The sequence below is a fragment of the Heteronotia binoei genome, chromosome 1 (assembly GCF_032191835.1).
Source record: "Heteronotia binoei isolate CCM8104 ecotype False Entrance Well chromosome 1, APGP_CSIRO_Hbin_v1, whole genome shotgun sequence".
Taxonomy (NCBI): Eukaryota; Metazoa; Chordata; class Lepidosauria; order Squamata; family Gekkonidae; genus Heteronotia; species Heteronotia binoei.
The window spans coordinates 32,000,384-32,018,665 of NC_083223.1; the positions used below are offsets into that span (position 1 = coordinate 32,000,384).

The 18,282-nt window shown below is 44.3% G+C and overlaps 1 protein-coding gene across 1 annotated transcript in view; it reads right to left on the reverse strand.

Moving 5' to 3' along the window:
- The window catches only part of LOC132586058 (2-Hydroxyacid oxidase 1-like), a 39,649-nt gene extending 24,894 nt beyond the window's left edge, over positions 1-14,755 (reverse strand). The window contains exons 1-4 of the mRNA XM_060257999.1: positions 14,514-14,755; positions 12,628-12,779; positions 5,406-5,661; positions 3,352-3,527 (exon numbers count right to left, since the gene is read on the reverse strand). Coding sequence (XP_060113982.1) covers positions 3,352-3,527; positions 5,406-5,661; positions 12,628-12,779; positions 14,514-14,722 — 793 coding nt within the window. The 5' untranslated portion in view covers positions 14,723-14,755. The remainder of the gene's footprint in view (positions 1-3,351; positions 3,528-5,405; positions 5,662-12,627; positions 12,780-14,513) is intronic.
- Between the last annotated feature and the right edge of the window lie 3,527 nt (positions 14,756-18,282).

The window sequence follows — 18,282 nt, forward strand, 5'->3', positions numbered from 1 at the left end:
CTAGCATACTTTAGAATTAGATCTCTCTTTAGACCCATGGAAGCTTCTATCTGCTGAAGTCTATACTGCTGAAATACTCAAAAACATATGTATCCACGTGTACAGTCACTATTAGGGATGGGCATGATCCAGCAAAAAAAAAAAAAAACAGTTCATGGAGGTCTATGGCCCATGGGGTTCACAGATCTCACAGTTTTTACAGATCAGACCTTGGTCTGTTTGGTCCATTCATCCACTTCCAGTTCACTTCCAGGTGAACCAGAAGTGGGTAAAGTCACTGCTTGGCCTCTTTGCAAAAGCCATTTAAATTTTAGATGGCCTTTGCAAAGCTGCACAGAACACAAGTGAAGGCTAGGCTGCAAGTTCACCCACCCCAAAAAGTGAACTTGCTTGGCCTTCAATCACATGCTCCCCAGCTTTGCAGAGCCACATAGCATGTGAGTGAAGGCTGAGTGGTGGCTCAACACTCGGCCTTCACTCACATGTTGCTTGGCCTCTTTGTAAAAGTCTTTTAAAATTTAAATGGATTTTTCAAAGCTGGGCAATGTGTAAGTGAAAACTAAGCAGCAAGTTCACCCACCTGGAAATTCACCCACCTCAGCCTTCACTTGCATGCTGGACAGCTTTTACAAGCCCTGCTCTCAGATCTCCTGGGACAGTCCATGGAGGTCTGTGTTGGTGGGTACATGGACCAGGCTCACAGACCACAAATTGGGCCCTGATCCATGGAAAAATTTGGTCTGTGGTCTGGTCTATGCCCATACCTAGCTACTACACAAATGGGCTGTAGTTTTTCCCTCTATTTTGATCACATCCTTCTCCCACCATATACATGGGGAATACACAACTTAGGAGAGGCTGTGGATCAGTGGTAGAGCATCTGCTTGGCATGCAGAAGGTCCCAGGTTCAATCCCTGGCATTTCCAGTTGAAAGGATCATGTGGTTGGTGCTGCAAAAGACAGCCTGAGAACCTGGAGAGCAGCTGCCAGTCTGAGTAGATATTATTCATTTTGATCAACCATGTAAGGAAACTTCATGGATTCTGAGAGACACTGAAATGTACTGAACCACAACTTTCCTTTTCGCTTTCACCAACCCTGAGGGCACCAGGGGCAATGCTAGAAAATTTTCTTTAGCCAAAAATATTCTACGGTAATTGTATCAGTTTTCATGAGCAGGACTTCAATTTAATTTTTTAATGAACTGGAAGGTATACGTTGCTGCAAATTGCTCAAAGGGTACTTCCCATAATGAAAAGCAGAATGTGTGTGTGTGTATTATGTGCTGTCAAATAGATTCTGACTTATGGTGACCCTATGAATTAAGGTCTTCCGAAACATCCTCTCATTAACGGCCTTGTTCAAGTCTTGCAAATTGAGGATCATGGCTTCCTTGACTGAGTCAATCTATATCATGTTAGCTCTTCCTCCTTTCCTGCTGCCTTCAACTATTCCTAGCATTATTGTCTTTTCCAGTGACTGTTCCTCTCTTAATTTGACCAAGTATGATAGCCTCAGTCAATTTAGTTTCTAGGGAGAGTTCAGGCTTGATTTGATCTAGAACCCATCTATTTCTGGTTTCGGCAGTCCGCAGTGTTTGTAAAACTCACCTCTAGGGGACGGGCATGAACTAGCTCATGAACCAAAATTCAGCACAAACTTGGGCTAGTTTAGAGCCCCCAAACCAAAGTTCAGGGAAGGTGCCTTCCCCAAACATTTACTGGACTTTTGTCCTGTTCAGTTTGGCTGTGTGAGGCCATTTAAACCTGACTGCTGAGTGGCGCGGAACTGCAGCTGACCTGTTAAGTTTTAAATGTCTGCAAGCCATTTCACCGGATGGATTCACTTCCCCCACTTCAAAGCAAAGGGGAGCAAAATGGATGGGTGAAATGGCTGCCAGGTATTTCAGCCTAACAGCTGACAGCCTCACCCAGCCCACTGTTAGGTTGAAATGGCTGTGAGCCATTTCACCAGTCATTTTCACTTCCCCTCTGCTTTGAAGCAGGGGGAAGCAAAATGGATGGGTTAAATGACTGCCTGCGGGGCTTTTTTTGTAGCAGGAACTCCTTTGCATATTAGACCACACACCCCTGATATAGTCAATCTTCCTGGAGCTTACATAGGCCCTGTACTAGCTTCAGGAGGATTGGCTACATCGGGGGTGTGTGACCTAATATGCAAAGGAGTTCCTGCTGCAAAAAAATCCCCCCGGCTGCCAGGATTCAACCATTCCCAGGCAATCCCCCCCCTTTCTCCTGGCCATTGTGAGCCATAGTAGAGGTTCCAAGTTCCCAACAGGGGTGAAGGATCCCCCCATTTGGTGGGCCCCAACCTGTTGGCAGGGGGGAAGCTGCCAGGGGGATCCTGCACAGTGCGATGATGTCATATGGAAGTGATGTATCACACTGGGCATGTCACGCAGGATGCTCTATGAATTTGCTGAAAACTCGACGGCAGGGGTGGCCAAACTGTGGCTTGGGAGCCGCATGTGGCTCTTTCACATACATTGTGTGGCTCTTGAAGCCCCCACCACACTGTTGGCTGACTAGGAAAAGGCATTTGTCTCTTTAAATCCCTTCACAAAGCCAAGCCAGTTGGCAACTTGGAGAATGCATTTAAAGTTGCTTTCTTTCCACCTCTCCTTCCTTCCTTCCTTCCTTCCTTCCTTCCTTCCTTCCTTCCTTCCTTCCTTCCTTCCTTCCTTCCTTCCTTCCGGCCCTCAAACATCTGATGTTTATTCCATGTGCACCATAAAATGTTTTTAAATTGTGTTTTATTGGTTTAAAATCGCAATTATTGATAACTGATTGTTAGACACCCTGCATCCACTTGTGGAGAAGGCTGGATAAAAATGTAAAGTAATAAAAATAAATAAAATAAAATAAATATGGCTCTTATGTTAAGCAAGTTTGGCTACCCCTGCTCAATGGTGTCACACTGGTGGTATCATAGAGTTCTTCCCCAAATTGCTAGAGCGAAACCATAGAGTTTCCAGTGAATTCCTAGAGCATTCTGCACAATGCGCCCGACATGATGTGTCACTTCTGGGTGACGTCATTGCTGTGCAAACACATGAAAATTCTCCTGCTGGCAGCCATGGGGGACTTGGCAACCCTAAGCCGCAGCCAGGAGAAAAAGGGAGCCGAACTCACCAAACTGACTTGGTTCAGGTGGGAGCCTTTTGGTTTGGGGCATTTTATAAGTTGGTGCCCATCCCTTTCTCTTTCAGCACCACATTTAAAATGAAAAGCAGGACACCAATATTTCAATAAATAATATGAATAAAGCTACCTTGTGCAGCATAAAATCCCTTCCAATAGCCTACAAAGGTTACACTTCAGCCCAACAAACCTCTGAGGATTCCTTTAGCAACAATTGGCAAGGTTGTCAGACCCCTCAGCCACTTCAGATCCTCCCATTTAATTGACGGATCAATTGCCTCCGCAACATAGACAGACAGGCCACTGTTTTCTTCATAGCCCTTCTCAGATGAAAATGCCAGGTGGTTTGTTTCAAAATTTTTCATTCTGAAGAGAAAAGTTTCAGAAAACAAAACAGTTTTTAAGTCCCACTAAAATTCAGCTCCAGTCATTAACACAATAATCTACAGTGAAATCTTCAATTTTTAAACAATATATATATTCGGTTATTATCAAGAACTAGGTGGATTATTTATATTACACAAATTCTACAGCCACTCTGTTGGCTACCTAACAGTTACCAAGTTCAGTGCAAGGTACTGGTTATCACATTCAAAGCCCTTTATGGCCTTGGACCTATGTAGCTACAGGACTGCCTGTCATGCTCTGCTCCATCATGACAGCGCTGCTCATCTTAGCAAAGCTTTCTGAAGGCTGCACTTGGTGAGTGGGTAAGATTGACAGCTGCCCATTGTTCCCTCCCCCTTGAGGAGTGGCCTGCCTGAGTTGCTCAGGAAGGCTCCTGACAGTTCTGTCATTCTGCACAAACTACGTAAAACAGACTTGTTCAGGAAGACATTTGGATAAAGCTCTGTTGTACAACACAATGGTTCAGGAAGGCACTTATATAAAGAGAACAGCACTGCGGTCTATGGTACTGCGTATGCTATGTATTAGGTGTGTATTATCTAGATTTGTAATTCCACTTTCTGCATTATTTGACATCTCATAAGAACATAAGAGAAGCCATGTTGGATCAGGCCAATGGCCCATCCAGTCCAACACTCTGTGTCACACAGTGGCCAAAAAAACAGGTGTCATCAGGAGGTCCACCAGTGGGGCCAGGACACTAGAAGCTCTCCCACTGTGGCAGCCCCCCAAGCACCATCTCTTGTCTGATAATTTATCGCACTGATCTTAATTTTTGTAATCCCAGCCCTATTGTATTGTTTATTAAATCTCTCACACTGCTGGATTACATTGTTGTACAGCAGGGGTGGCCATCAGTAGCATGGCCAACAGCTGGGGCTGATGGGAGTTGTAGGCAAAAAACATCTGAAGAGCTACCGTTGGCCACCCCTGTTGTACAGCATGCAATCTGCCTTGTGTCTCAGCAAAAAGGTGGACCAAAAATAAATAAAAATACATGAAATACTGAAACAAATCAATAAAACAAATAGGCAAGGGTGCCCTGTGTTCACTTGACGAGGAGCAGGCACTCTGTAAGGTTCAAGTTCCCATTACATCATTATACACAAAAAGAAATTCTTCACACAGCACTTCACTTTCATAATTTGCTTCATGAAGATGTTTTTTATAGCCACTGGCTTTGAGCCAAACTTACAGATTAATTTTTTTTAATGAGTCAAGTCCAGACTAACTTTCCCCACAGCCATGGCCAATCCCATTGTGTAGATCTTTTGATCCACACAGAGGCTAACCCTTGATGATTAAATATGAAGATATCTGCAACTGCTTATGGGAACTTTACTGTTTTACCTGGTTTTAAAAACAACAACAAAAACAAAACAACTGTTGTTGTTGTTACATTTTGTGTACTAAAGCCAGGAGATCCTAAGATTGCCTAACAGCCTGAAGTTCTAGCTCTTTTAAAGTTATACACCAGTGACTGAACAACAACAAAAGTGACAAGCTAGACTTTTGGGCGAGAGAACCCTGAAAGAGCTGTGACTGACCCAAGGTCACCCAGCTGGCTTCATGTGGAAGAGTGCAGAATCGAACCTGGTTCTCCAGATTAGAGTCCATTGGTCTTAACTACTACACCATGCTGGCTTTCATATCCTGGTTTAATATCCACTCTTATCTTGTAGATAGGAAAAGGCAGCTTAACACCTGGCCATCAATACAAGCCATACTGAGAACAGCCAGCTATGACCACAGGGATGTAATGCCTGGGTGTAGAACCCCAAAATTAGGCATACATCAACCAAAAAATACTGCAGAGGGACCAGTACCAACACATACCTCAGATGTGGAGGGAGTTGAAACTTGTTGCGTACATCATCTAAACGTTTGCCAAGGAACGGTGTGTCCACAGTCAGAAAAATGCCTTTGTACCCAGCTCTTTCTGCCCGCCGCACAAGGGATCTGGTGACCTCCCGATCTTTATAGATGTAAAGCTGCATCCAGCGAATGGCTTCTGGAGCTGCCTGGGCAACTTCTTCAATGGAGGATGTGGCCCACGTGCTCACCATCATCCCTGTCCCCGCTGATCGGCAAGCTGAGGAACAGAGAGGAAATCAACGCTCATCCATGACAGGCAGGACTCCATAAATTAGATTCAACAGCCTTTTTGAGCTGGCAGGCGCCTTTGGTATTCTGACCACAAAATGGCTGCCACAGAAGGCAGGGCCAGCCACAAAATATCAGAGAGTCAGATTATGCCTAACTTGAATTGTAATTCTTCATTACAGGCTGAAGCTCTGTTTAACAGGATGCTTATTTCCTTGCATGCATAGACAGTGCTGTGGTGAAGATCCTTGTGCTGTGGTGGCAACTGTTACAGAAACAACACTTTACAATTCTTCACAGCCAAGCCAATTTCCCATGGCTAATCAGGAGCTGTGCTGGCTAAAAACTCTTGGCTAAAAACATACTAAAAACTCTTAGTGAGCAGCAGAAAAGGTGTCAGTGGGCACCATCATGCTCATGGACGCCATATTGGGGACCCTGGTCTATTTCCATTTCCATCCAGAATCAGGCCTGGGTTTGGGGCAGAAATTGCCTTGGTCGCCTTTGCTCAGACAATGTGCTGGTTCTCATGGACCTCTCAGAAGCATTCCATACTTTTTTTTTTTAATGGCGGGTTTTAATTAATAACTTTTAATGTTGTAAGTTTTAATTTATATTTTATTTTGTAACCTGCTGATGTCCTGGAGAGGCAGCAACAACATTTTCTATATAATATATATAAATAAAGAGGGTATACAGATGTTTTATTACATGGAAGAAATCCCTTAATGCTTCTACCTTTCTTTCTCATTGTAATCGTTGAAACACAGTCATACCTGAGTTAAGGGAGTTTAGCCAGTTCCTCTTGTGTAGGCTATGGGATGGTATCACAACTATAACTGACTGCTCACTCACAGGTTGATCTTACCTTGTTTTTAGCCATTTGTTAGCATTATTTTAAACTTTATTTATATCCCACCTTTCTCCCCAAAGGGGACATGCAGCTTATGTTGCTTTCCTCCCCTGTGAGGTAGATTAGGTTAGGAGTGTGTGATGTGTCCAAGGTCTCCCAGCAAGCTTCCATGGCAGAGACGGGATTCAAACTCAGGTTTCCTAGATCCTAGTCTGACACTTTAACCACTACACTACACTGCCTCCATGTTAATAAATATTGCTAATGCAGGAGTCATAAGTAGACCATGTCTGCTCAAATATGTGGCATTCTCTTTTTTTAAAAGCCCCTTTGGGTATTTCCTCTTTTCTTTTACAACTTCCCTTCTACCATTAGTGCAATATTTCGTTGCTTGTTTGTCACAAACTAAATGCATTCATTTCATCAGAGAAATCGGAAAACATATGCCAAGTCCTCTGGGCTCAACATTTCCCCTGCCTGTAAATCAGGTGTACCATCTGTTCCTTATCATAAGAAATGGTTCTTTATTTCAGAATTCAAGCAAATGAGATGCTTCCTGACTGCAAACAACAACAACTTAAATGTAATGCATTACCAGGACAGTATATTCTAACCATCCCCATAGTCCTGGCTAGACTGATCTCATCAGATCTCAGAAGCTAAGCAAAGTCAGCCCTGGTTCCTTGGAAACCACCAACAAAGTCCAGGGTTGCTATGCAGAGGCAGGCAATGGCAAACCTCTGAATGTTTCTTGCCTTGGAAACTGCATGGGGTTGCCTAAAGTCAGCACCAGCTTGATGGCTCATGCTACCTACCATATTCTTGTCAAGTACTAGTAGTGATCTCACACCTGTAAAATATTTCCTTACAATTTAACAATACATTACTTATTTTTAGTGCTCTTCAGGTGGTGACTCCATTGCAAACACCCCCAAGGCTGGGCATGTTCCCAGCAAGGCCTCACCCCCAAATCCCTTAAATTGGAGGGGGAGGGGAACAGGCACTCAGGCTGTGTTCAGCCCTCAAAAGGGATCCAGCCCAGTGCTTATACTGCCAGGATGCAATTGTGGCAATGGAAAATCACCATGACAACCTAAAGCATAAATGAGCACAACAGACAGAGGGAGAAGGAGGTGGGGAAAGCTGAAGGCTGACTTAAGGTCTATGGCGTATTGAGGGTCCTCAAATACAGGCCGGGCAGACCAAAGGGAAGAATCTTTCTCCAAGTTCTGCCTGCCAAAGCTGGCCAGACAGGCAAAGCACCCAAGGCCAATGCTGCCACCAACAGCCTCAGGAAGGCCCTCTCATCATCCTTCAGGCAGTAATGGCCACTATTCCTGCCTTTCCATACCTTAATCCTGCCTCCCTAACAAGCCTACAAATAGGGCCCAAGGGAAGTCTGGATTCTCTGTGCTGATAGCACAATTCAGGGCTTTTTTAGTAGCAGGAACTCCTTTGCATATTAGGCCACACACCCCTGATGTAGTCAATCCCCCTGGAGCTTACAGTAGGCCCTGTACAAAGAGCCCTGTAAGCTCCAGGAGGATTGGCTTCATCGGGTGTGTGGCCTAAAATGCAAAGGAGTTCATGCTACAAAAAAAGCCCTGAGCACAATATGACTGCACTGACATACTGTGAGGTCTCAGTTCGTTTCCAGCCACTGATGGCACAAAAGGGAGAACAAGTAACCTTCTGAACCATGCTACAGCAGATGGGGGAAGAAGAAAAACAAAGAGCAGAAGAAAAAGAAAAAGCAGAGGAGGAGATTGGATATACTCCCCTCCCTTCATTCGGAAGATCTTAAAATCTCCTTCCCTTCCCCACAACAGACTCCCTTGTGAGGTAGGTGGGGCTGAGAGAGCTCTCAGAGAACTGCTCCCAAGAGAAGTTCTTGCAGAACTTTAGCTGACCCACAGTCACCCACCTGGCTTCATGTGGAAAAATGGGAAATCAAACCTGTTTCTCTCAGATTAGAGTCTGTGCATTTAATCACTATGCCAAAGTAGCTCTCTCTTGTTCTCAGATGATGGTGATGCAGAACTTGTGGGCACTCAATGAAATTGCTGAGCAGTCAGGTTAGAAAGGATAAAAGGAATTACTTCTTCACCCAAAGGGTGATTAACACATGGAATTCACTGCCACAGGAGGTGGTGGCAGCTACAAGCATAGATAGCCTCAAGAGGGGATTGGATAAACATATGGAGCGGAGGTCCATCAGTGGCTATTAGCTACAAGGTATAGATGGAACTCTCTGTCTGGAAGGGGCAACAGTGGGAGGGCTTCTAGTGTCCTGGCCTCACTGGTGGACCTCCTGATGGCACCTGGTTTTTTGGCCACTGTGTGACACAGAGTGTTGGACTGGATCCAAAATGGCTTTTATGTTCTTATCTCTATAGTCAGGAAATCAGGACAACTCCATCTCCTGCCTTCAGATTGGTAAATCTAGATTTATCTTCAAAATATTTATAAAGCTTTATATCCCAGTCAAAGCCCTGGGATTCCGCTTTTTAAATAGTCATTTTCCACTAGGATCAGGTAGTTACATTCAGGTTTCAGCGCAGAATTCTATATCCCCTAATTCAGGGCTGCCTCTTTTTAAAAATGTAGCACTATCAATATGCAAGCCTACTTATTTGCATCATTATACCCCACCTATTCCCCCAGCAGTTTACATTGTAATCTTCTCGTCCATTTTATCCTCACAACAGCCCTGTGAGGTAGGTTGTGCTAAGACCATGGGACTGGACAAAGGTCGCCCAGCAACCTTCCATAGCAGAGCCAGGATTAGAACCTGGGTGTCCCAGATCCAAGTCTGACCAATACACTCCACTGCCATGATGACATGATGCACATAGTGATGGTGGGACCGTGACTTTCTTCCAGTCTTGCATTATTACTAGTAATTTCAACTTTCCCAGTTATATACTTTTTATTTTAAAATGAATCTTAATCCTCTTTGACGGTGGAAAAAATATCTAGCTATGCTGATTACATCAGATCTCTCTACCTCTATAAGGGCCCCTGTGTTGGACACTTGAAGTCTTAGAGCTCCACCATGTGGAACATCAACAATAATAGCAACCTTCTCCTAATATATGCTCTTGCGGAAGGACCATGGATTTCCCTCCTTGACATTTCTCAATATGTTATGGATGTTGCTTTGTCTGTCTTTTCTAGCAGCCTTCACATGGATTGTCTTTAGAAATAATTCCATGTGACAACGGCTCCAAACAGGGAAAATACATGAAAATTTCTCACCAGACAAACAACTCCAAGCACAGAGTTAACAAATACATTCTAGATAGCCGCTTGGTTCAGGGGGGTGGCTCTATGTAGTCAGGGCATGGGAGAGCCAGTTTGGTACAGTGGTTAAGTGCTCAGACTCTTATCTGGGAGAACCGGGTTTGATTCCCCACTCCTCCACTTGCAGCAGCTGGAATGACCTTGTGTCAGCCATAGCTCTCACAGAGCTGTCCTTGAAAGGGCAGCTTCTGGGAGAGCTCCCTCAGCCCCACCTACCTCACAGGGGGAGGAAGGTAAAGGAGATTGCAAGGCACTCAGACTCTGAGATTCAGAGTATAGGGCGAGGTATAAATCCAATATCATAATAATCTTCTTCTTCGGGGTGGGTTACCAGGTAGAATGTTCTCCCATGTGGGGAATTAATATTAAACAAGTATGATGCTAAAGGAGGAAGTTTGGAAATTATGCCAACAATATGAAGAATTCCACTGGCATTCCATTTGCATACTTGGGCAGTGCTTGTGATTTGTTCCTAACAGAAGCATCCCATGCTGTGTGATAAACTGCTCCTAAAATGTCCATGAAGCTGCTTGAGACTGAACCAGCCTATTGGTCATCCACCAAGCCCAGCATCGCCTATTTTGACTGACTTACAGTAATTCTCCAATTCAGGGCACACCACCTACTACCTGGGCATTTTAAATGGAGATACTAGGAACTGAATGGACTTTCTCCCTGCAAGGTCCTCTGCCATTCAGTCATGGTCCTGCCATTCAGCCATAGTCAAGAGCCAGTTTGGTGTAGTGGTTAAGTGCACGGACTCTTATCTGGGAGAACTGGGTTTGATTCCCCATTCCTCCACTTGCAGCTGCTGGAATGAACTTGGGTCAGCCATAGCTCTTGCAGGTCTATGGTGTGCTGCCCTTTGGAGCTCCCTGCCACAAATGTGGAAACAAATGTAGCAAAGTATTATACTTGCTCATTGACATCAGTATCTAGGGGTGTACTTTAAAATCTAATAGCCATCTTTTTCCCAGCAACATCACTTTCTAACGGACTAGCTATAATATTTGCTCTCCAGCATTCTCAGTTTCTTCTACAATTTCAAAAAAAAGGTATTACTCTATGCTCATTTTAAAACTGCATCTCAAAGCATCCCAAAACCTCTCTCAAATGCTGGTGCAATGGCTTCAGTTGACCACCAGAGGGACCATGAGAAAGCAGCTTATTAGGTACCACTTGCAAATTATATTTACTAAGATGGTCAGAGAAAAAAAGGGAAAAGGTTTGAAAGGTTAGTATGACTTTTTTTAGTGTCCAAATTAACAAATAATTTAAATTGTAATTCCTTTGTAAATATGTAATCATATATGCAGGGGTGGAATTCTAGCAGGAGCTCCTTTGCATATTAGGTCACACACCCCTGAAGTAGCCAATCCTCCAAGAGCTTACAAAAAAGAGCTTTGTAAGCTCTTGGAGGATTGGCTACATCATGGGGTGTGGCCTAATATGCAAAGGTGCTCCTGTTAGAATTCCACCCCTGCATATATGTTAAAATTGGTTTGGTTGTCTTAATATCAACAACTAATTATGAATTACTCTCTGTACATGCTCTGTGAAAATGTCCTGTGTTCTATCAACAGGCAGGTAGAGAAGGAACAGGCAAGTAGGAAAGACAAGAAGGAATACTGGGGGGGGGGGGGGGAAGCAAAGACAGAGCAAAAGGGGGGAGGAAGAAAAAAATGGAAAAGAGGGCATGGGAAAGATGCTTGAGAGAAGGAAGGAACCAGAGGAAGGGAAGATGCTCTCAAGGCTGTGAGGGAGAAGAAACCCTGAGAACTATCAGCTATGGGAAGATGAGATTTCTGCCCCCCAACCCAGTGTGTTCTTGTGAGTCCTCCCATTTGTCACCCCGAATGTACAAAGAAAATAAATGTTATTTCTTATTAGTAACTAAACCGGGGTGGCCAAACATGCTTAATGTAAGAGCCACATAGAATAAACTTCAGATGTTTGAGAGCCAGAAGACATGAACAAATATTACACACACTTCTTTATTAGAACTCTTAGTGCTTTCTTTGCACAGAAAGATAAAATACATATCTATGTGCTTTACAACACAACCATGCTAGGAGACTTTTAAAAAAACAAAAGCTGGGAATAAGAGTCCCCATAAGACCAGCATAGGGAAAAGTTAGGGAATTGTTTTTTGGCACCAGTGGGAGAAGGAGATACACATGTACCATATAAATCACTGATCATTATTTGCAACATTATGCATCTATCTTTGCCTTGATACCAAAGTTAGTAAATACAACTTGTACAAGAGCTATGAAACTAAGGGGGAACTCTGCACTGCCCTCTTTAATTCTGTCCCTCCTTTCAGTGGCTCCCTTGGCTCTTGTGCTCTCTTTCCCTGCTCTAGGTCTCTGGGCAATCTCTGTGGTGGAGGAGAAGAGCTTGCAAGCCTGCCTATTTCCCCCTCCTTCCCACTTCAAACATGGAAAAAATAGTTGCCAACCTATGGGTCACCACTCAGAGGCTGACTAAGGTTCCAATGCTAAGCACGCTGACTTGAGAATAAGCCTGCATTAAGTTCCTCCTCGACCTCTGGGAGCCACACAATATATGTAAAAGAGCCACATGTGGCTCCCGAGCCACAGTTTGGCTACCCCTGAACTAAGCCCTTGATGAGTGATTCCCCCCCAATTTTGTTTCCTTTTTATGTTTCAGAAAGAAGTGATGACAAAACTTGTCATGGACTTGACCCCACAGAAAATAAAATTTCAATAGTCAAGAAGGACACATTGTTGACTCACATTCTGCCTTTCAAAGGAACACTCTATTGTTGCGGCTTACCTCTGGCAGTAGCTGTCTCACCATCTGCATGAGCCAGGCGCTGCATGGCAGTTGCTCCAACACATATTGGCATGCTGACTCGTTGCCCTAAGATGGAAGTTGACAGGTCCACAGCAGACACGTCCCTCAGCATCCGGGGATACAGTTTTAATCTGGCATAAATGGAAATGGGGCCATGCTGTCAAAGGATGACCATTGACCACCATATTAGACATTTGCTCAGTATGTGAGAGGCATGATGCAAAACCATGTGATGGCCCCAAGTGTTCAGCTAAAACCAGTTTTAACTTTGGTGATTCCATATTGTTTTCAAGACTAGAGACACTCAGACATCCATATGCCTCTGTATAGCCATCCTGGACTTCCTTGGTGGTCTCCCACCAAAATACTAACCATGGCTGACTCTGCTTAGTTTCTGACTAGCTCAGGCCATCCACATTAGGGCAGAGGGATCCTACCCTACTAATACACAAAATGAAAATAAACTGTGTCTCAACTCAGAGTTCCTGCTCTGCAAATATACTGTTAATGCCCTAATGTAACTTTAACAAACTCAAACTAGGGGCCCTAATGCCCTAATGTAACTTTAACAAACTCACAAGGTACAAAGTCCTTGTGGCCACCCTGAGGAGTTGTTATCAGACAGTTCTGTGCCTCCCAGAAGCAAGTAGCCCTGATTTTGGTCACAATTGTGGCACATGTGAAAAACCGGCATCAGCCCCGGCCCATGCACTATTTTATCATTTACTAGGTGCACCATTGCAAAAACGAATTAATTGTGCAGGGTGTGGGTGGGTGTTCACATGCAAGGCTGATACTCCTACACATCTATTGCAATTGTGACCAAAATCAGGTCCACTTTTACCAGAACTCTTGTTGTATGTCTGACAGAAAGTCCTTAAAGCAGTCGTGGGAATTTGATTCATGTGAATTGGCCCTAAGTCATTTTATAGGCTAAGCGAGCAGCTAGGATTGCTGATTCCAAGTTGAGAAATTCCTGGAGACTTGGGGGTGCAGCTTGAGGAGGGTTTGGAGAATGGAGGGATCTTAGTGGGGTATAATGCCATGGAGCCCGCCCTCCAAAGCTGTCATTATCTCCAGGAATTTCTCCAGGAATCTATAGAGATCAGTTGGTGATTCTGGAAGATCTTCAGGACTCACCTGGAGGCTGGCAACTCTACTGGCAGTGAGGAAAAATGCCCAACTCCACAGAACAACAACAAAAACAAGTTTAAACTTCTTTTTGTTTCTCAGAACCACAGCTTGTTTTTTGCAAACTTTTTAGCAAAAGTTGTTTAGCAAAAGGGACCTAGAAGACACAGCTCAGTCAGCATCAGCTTCATGGTACAGTTACCTCTTCACGGGCATGGTCAGAACTTTTTGCACCAACACTTCTGTTAGGCTGACAGGACCCAGTACAAGGTTCCAGATGAAAGTAATTTTTGATCAGAATCCCATTTCATAGCAACTCTCAGAATACCAAGGTACATAAGAACATATGAAGCTACCTTATACTGAATCAGACCCTCAGTCCATCAGAGTCAGTATTGTCTACTCAGACTGGCAGCAGCTCTCCAGGGTCTCAAGCTGAGGTTTTTCATACCTATTTGCCTGGACCCTTTTTAGTCGGAGATGCCGGGGATTGAACCTGGGACCTTCTGCTTACCAAGCAGATGCTTTACCACTGAGCCACCATCCCCACCCCCCTTTTCTGCCACAGCAGGGAAAAAAGGACATAGCTTCATTGGCCATGATTATTTACAGATTTTGTAGCCATTTGAGCTCCCATGGACAATTTGCTTCTTCCTTCTACCACCCCAATCATAGGTCTGGCTCAGTGCCTGAAATAGATAATTTCCGTTACTAATTTCTGTCCCACTGCTCACCTGGAAAATGCATCTACATTTTCGGCTAATGTCTGCTGATCGTCTGCCCCAGACCTGTAATAATCATACACTGATTTTGGAAGAACTTCCTTAGCATGCAGTTCAAAGTCAGCAATACAAATTGGTCTTCCCGACATGGTGCGGATTCCTCTGTTGAATTTTGCTTCTCGGACTGTTTGAAAAGGTTGGTTCTTCTGCCTGTGAATCATTAAATCTCAGCAAAGTTTAGACTGTTTAAATTAACCCGATTAATGAGTCAACCACTTATTGACATTCTGGACTCCTACTTCGAACTTTGAGATGTAATTTTCATTTACCCAATCAGGATGCAACTCTCATGCATGTCAATCAATTCAGAAAGCAAAAAAATATATGAACATGCACTTCAGGATATCTGAAGTTGGGGTGCTTTACTAGAACCTAAGCTTAAGCAATTCTCCAGGGAAGACATTTTCTCTTTCTACCCAAAGATCCTCAAGGCACTTTATAACAGGCTAAAAGACAGTAGCATTATAAAATCAATACAAAATTAACAATATAGAATTATTATAAGTAAAAATGCATGTATTTATTACAGACACATTTAAAAACATATAAGGGCCCAACTCAAGTCTCAAAACATCATAAAAGTGACATATGCATAAGAGGAAACATTTATGATCAAATGCATCTTGGCCCAATTGGGCCTGTCAAGTTCCCAACAGTTCAATGATCAATGACAGTCCGTTGCCAGAATAGCTGTTTGATACATAATAGATCATGGCAAGATGGTTCTTGCTTAAACTGACTTTGGTGGGCAAATGCCCTCTGCTTATAACTTATGTTAAAACCGTTATGCATTCAAACCCAAGGTGCAAAGCAAGCCATCCCTCCCTCCAAAGTTCAGTTCCCAGGCCCCTTACAGGTGCACACATAACCAAACATAGACAGCTCCTGACCTTGACTGTCTCTGAGAACAAGCTGAAAATCTGCTTCACTTGTTACACTGAGATAGGAGAGCTGACTAAGCAAGAAGTGAAAGTAACGTTTTGGCTAAATGGCAAGAGGCACTCTTGACTTCCTCAAATAATGTAAGGTAGATACAGGTTCCTGTTACAATCAACAGGTAGTAAGCAAGTTGTTATAGGACCAAAAAAGGAATTCTGTTAAGGATGAAAAAATATATATTTAAAATACTAAGAATAAGGCCCATTGGGAAGAAAAATACACAGGCTCTAGAAAGAGATTCTGGGTGAGTGCTCCCCTATTGCTGTTTTTCCACCCACCCAAGTGAAGGCATTCACTTCCCTCCACCTCAAGGAGAGAGCTTATCTCTGCCATCTGTAGAGCTGCTGTAATTCTGAGTGATCTCCAGACCTCACAATGGTTATTCAGGAGGAAATGGCTGAATTGGAGGGTGGAGTCTATGGCATTGTACCTGAGGTCCCACCCCTCTTCAAACCCTTCCCTTCCCAGGCTCCACCCCTCAAATCTCTAAGTATTTCCCAACCTGGAGTTGGTAGCTAAATCACACTGGCTGTCATAGTGGGGCTACTGCTGAACAGAAGCAAGCAGCCAGGCCTAGTTAAGTCATGCCAGTCAGAATAATAATTATGGGGAGGTGCGGGAGGGAGGGCATGACAACGATCACATAGATGCTGAAGCTCAGCATTCTTTTTGTTTGCAGTGCATTGTTGCCGCCTTTTCCTGTCATGTTCAGGCTTCCTGCATTTAGCATCAGCATGAGCTTATGGCGTAAACTGTGGTTTTTGGCCTGGCCTGGTTGTGTTATGGTATCCCCAGGGCTTTTTTGTATATACTCCTTTGTATATTCAGCCAGACACCTCTGATGTAGCCAATCCTCCAAGAGCTTTTAGCCCAGGACTGCAAAGTTTACTCAGGAGTCCTCAGTATACCTGTCAAAAGCCTTTTGAAAGGCCAGGAAAGGCCAGGATCACCACTGCCAATTTGGTGTAGCAGTGAAATGCACGGACTCTTACCTGGGAGAACCGGGTTTGATTCCCCATTCCTCCACATGCACCTTCTGAGTGACCTTGGGTCAGTCATCTCTCTCAGAACTGTTCTGCTCAAGAGCAGTTCTCTGAGAGCTCTCTCAGCCCCATTTACCTCACAGGGTGTCTGTTGTGGGGAGGAGAAGGGAAAGGAGATGCTCTGAGATTCTGAGTGAAGGGTGGAGTATAAACCCAATCTCTTCTTCTTCTCTTTCTTTTCTTCACTTTCTAGGGTGGCCATAATGTCTGAAGGCCAGCCAGGGACACTTTTGGGGGGGGAGGTAGGGGTGCGCGCGCGCGAAGCGCGCGTGCGCCGCCGGAAACAGGAAGTGACGTCACTTCCGGTGACGTCACTTCCGGTGACATCATGCCACCTGCCGGAAGCAGGAAGTGACATCACTTCCTGTGACATCATTTCCCCCGCGCCACCTGCCGGAAGCAGGAAGTGACGTCACTTCCTGTGACATCATTTCCCCCGCGCCACCTGCCGGAAGCAGGAAGTGACATCACTTCCTGTGACATCATTTCCCCCGCGCCACCTGCCGGAAGCAGGAAGTGACGTCACTTCCTGTGACATCATTTCCCCCGCGCCACCTGCCGGAAGCAGGAAGTGACATCACTTCCTTTGACAGCACTTCCTGTGATGTCATTTCCCCCAAATATTACCACCCCCAAAATATACAACTTTAAAAAAGAAGAGAAACTTCACGATGTTCCCTGCTAAAGAAAAAAAGGCTCCAACAGCAATCCCTCTTGAGTCAGATTCACAGGAAAACAATCCACTATCCTTGATACCTTCTTGTGCTCACAAACATTTCAACAAGACTGTCCACAATATCAAAGGGTCTTGATCAGCCTAGTAAAAGCAACAAAGCAACCCTTATGTACAATCAAACTGAGATCAGAACTAAAACCACCACTGCCAGTCTGTGCCCCGTAGCCCAGCCTGAAGGCAGGCGGATACAGGTCTAGAAAAGCAGGTCCTCCCCAAGCAGCACACAAAAAGAAAAAGGTGTCACCAAAATACTAAAAATTGCAAAAGAGAAAGGAAACCAAGTTCTCTTCATATTATTAAAGTGATGGAACGAGCTGCCAATTTGTTCCTTACCTTCTGTTGTGTGATGGAAGTGATCTACTGTTGTCTGTGGTTGTTAGTTTCCTGAATGGAGCTTATCTGGAAAAAAAAGAAACACACTGTCAGCAGTTTAAAATTACTTTGCATCTTGGCAGCTCTTCCAACACACCCAGGAGGTGGCTGCCTAGTGTCGTTTTTTTTTTTGGGGGTATCGCCATTAGCCCTAATCCCCAGTTTTGTTTTGTATTCCTTTTATAATTACTATTAAATTCTGGTCTTACATTAACATACGCCCGCACAGTGGAGCTTCTTGGACCTCGACTTCTCCCTGGACAAAGAACACGGCTGGTAGGATGGGACTTGCGTGCTGTGGGCCCAGGCGGTGGGCCCGCAGGTGTGGGCCATCCCGACTCCCACGCTGGACGAAGGGCTGTGGTGTGGAAGGAGCGACACAGGTTTCAGTCTTTCGCTTTTTTACTGAATTTATACTTCTCTGATTTCCCTGAAGCCTTGAGGATATCTTTCTTCTCCTTAATAAAGTGATAAAATTGATCACAATCCATATTAAAATTCAATCTGACTTGCAGCTCTGCTTTCACCAGGTCTATGCTACAACGATTCCTGGTGTCCGTCCAGTGAGCTGACATGAGGCTGAATACCCTCTCCACAAAAGCGTTTGAGCATGGGATACTCAGGATCTTGC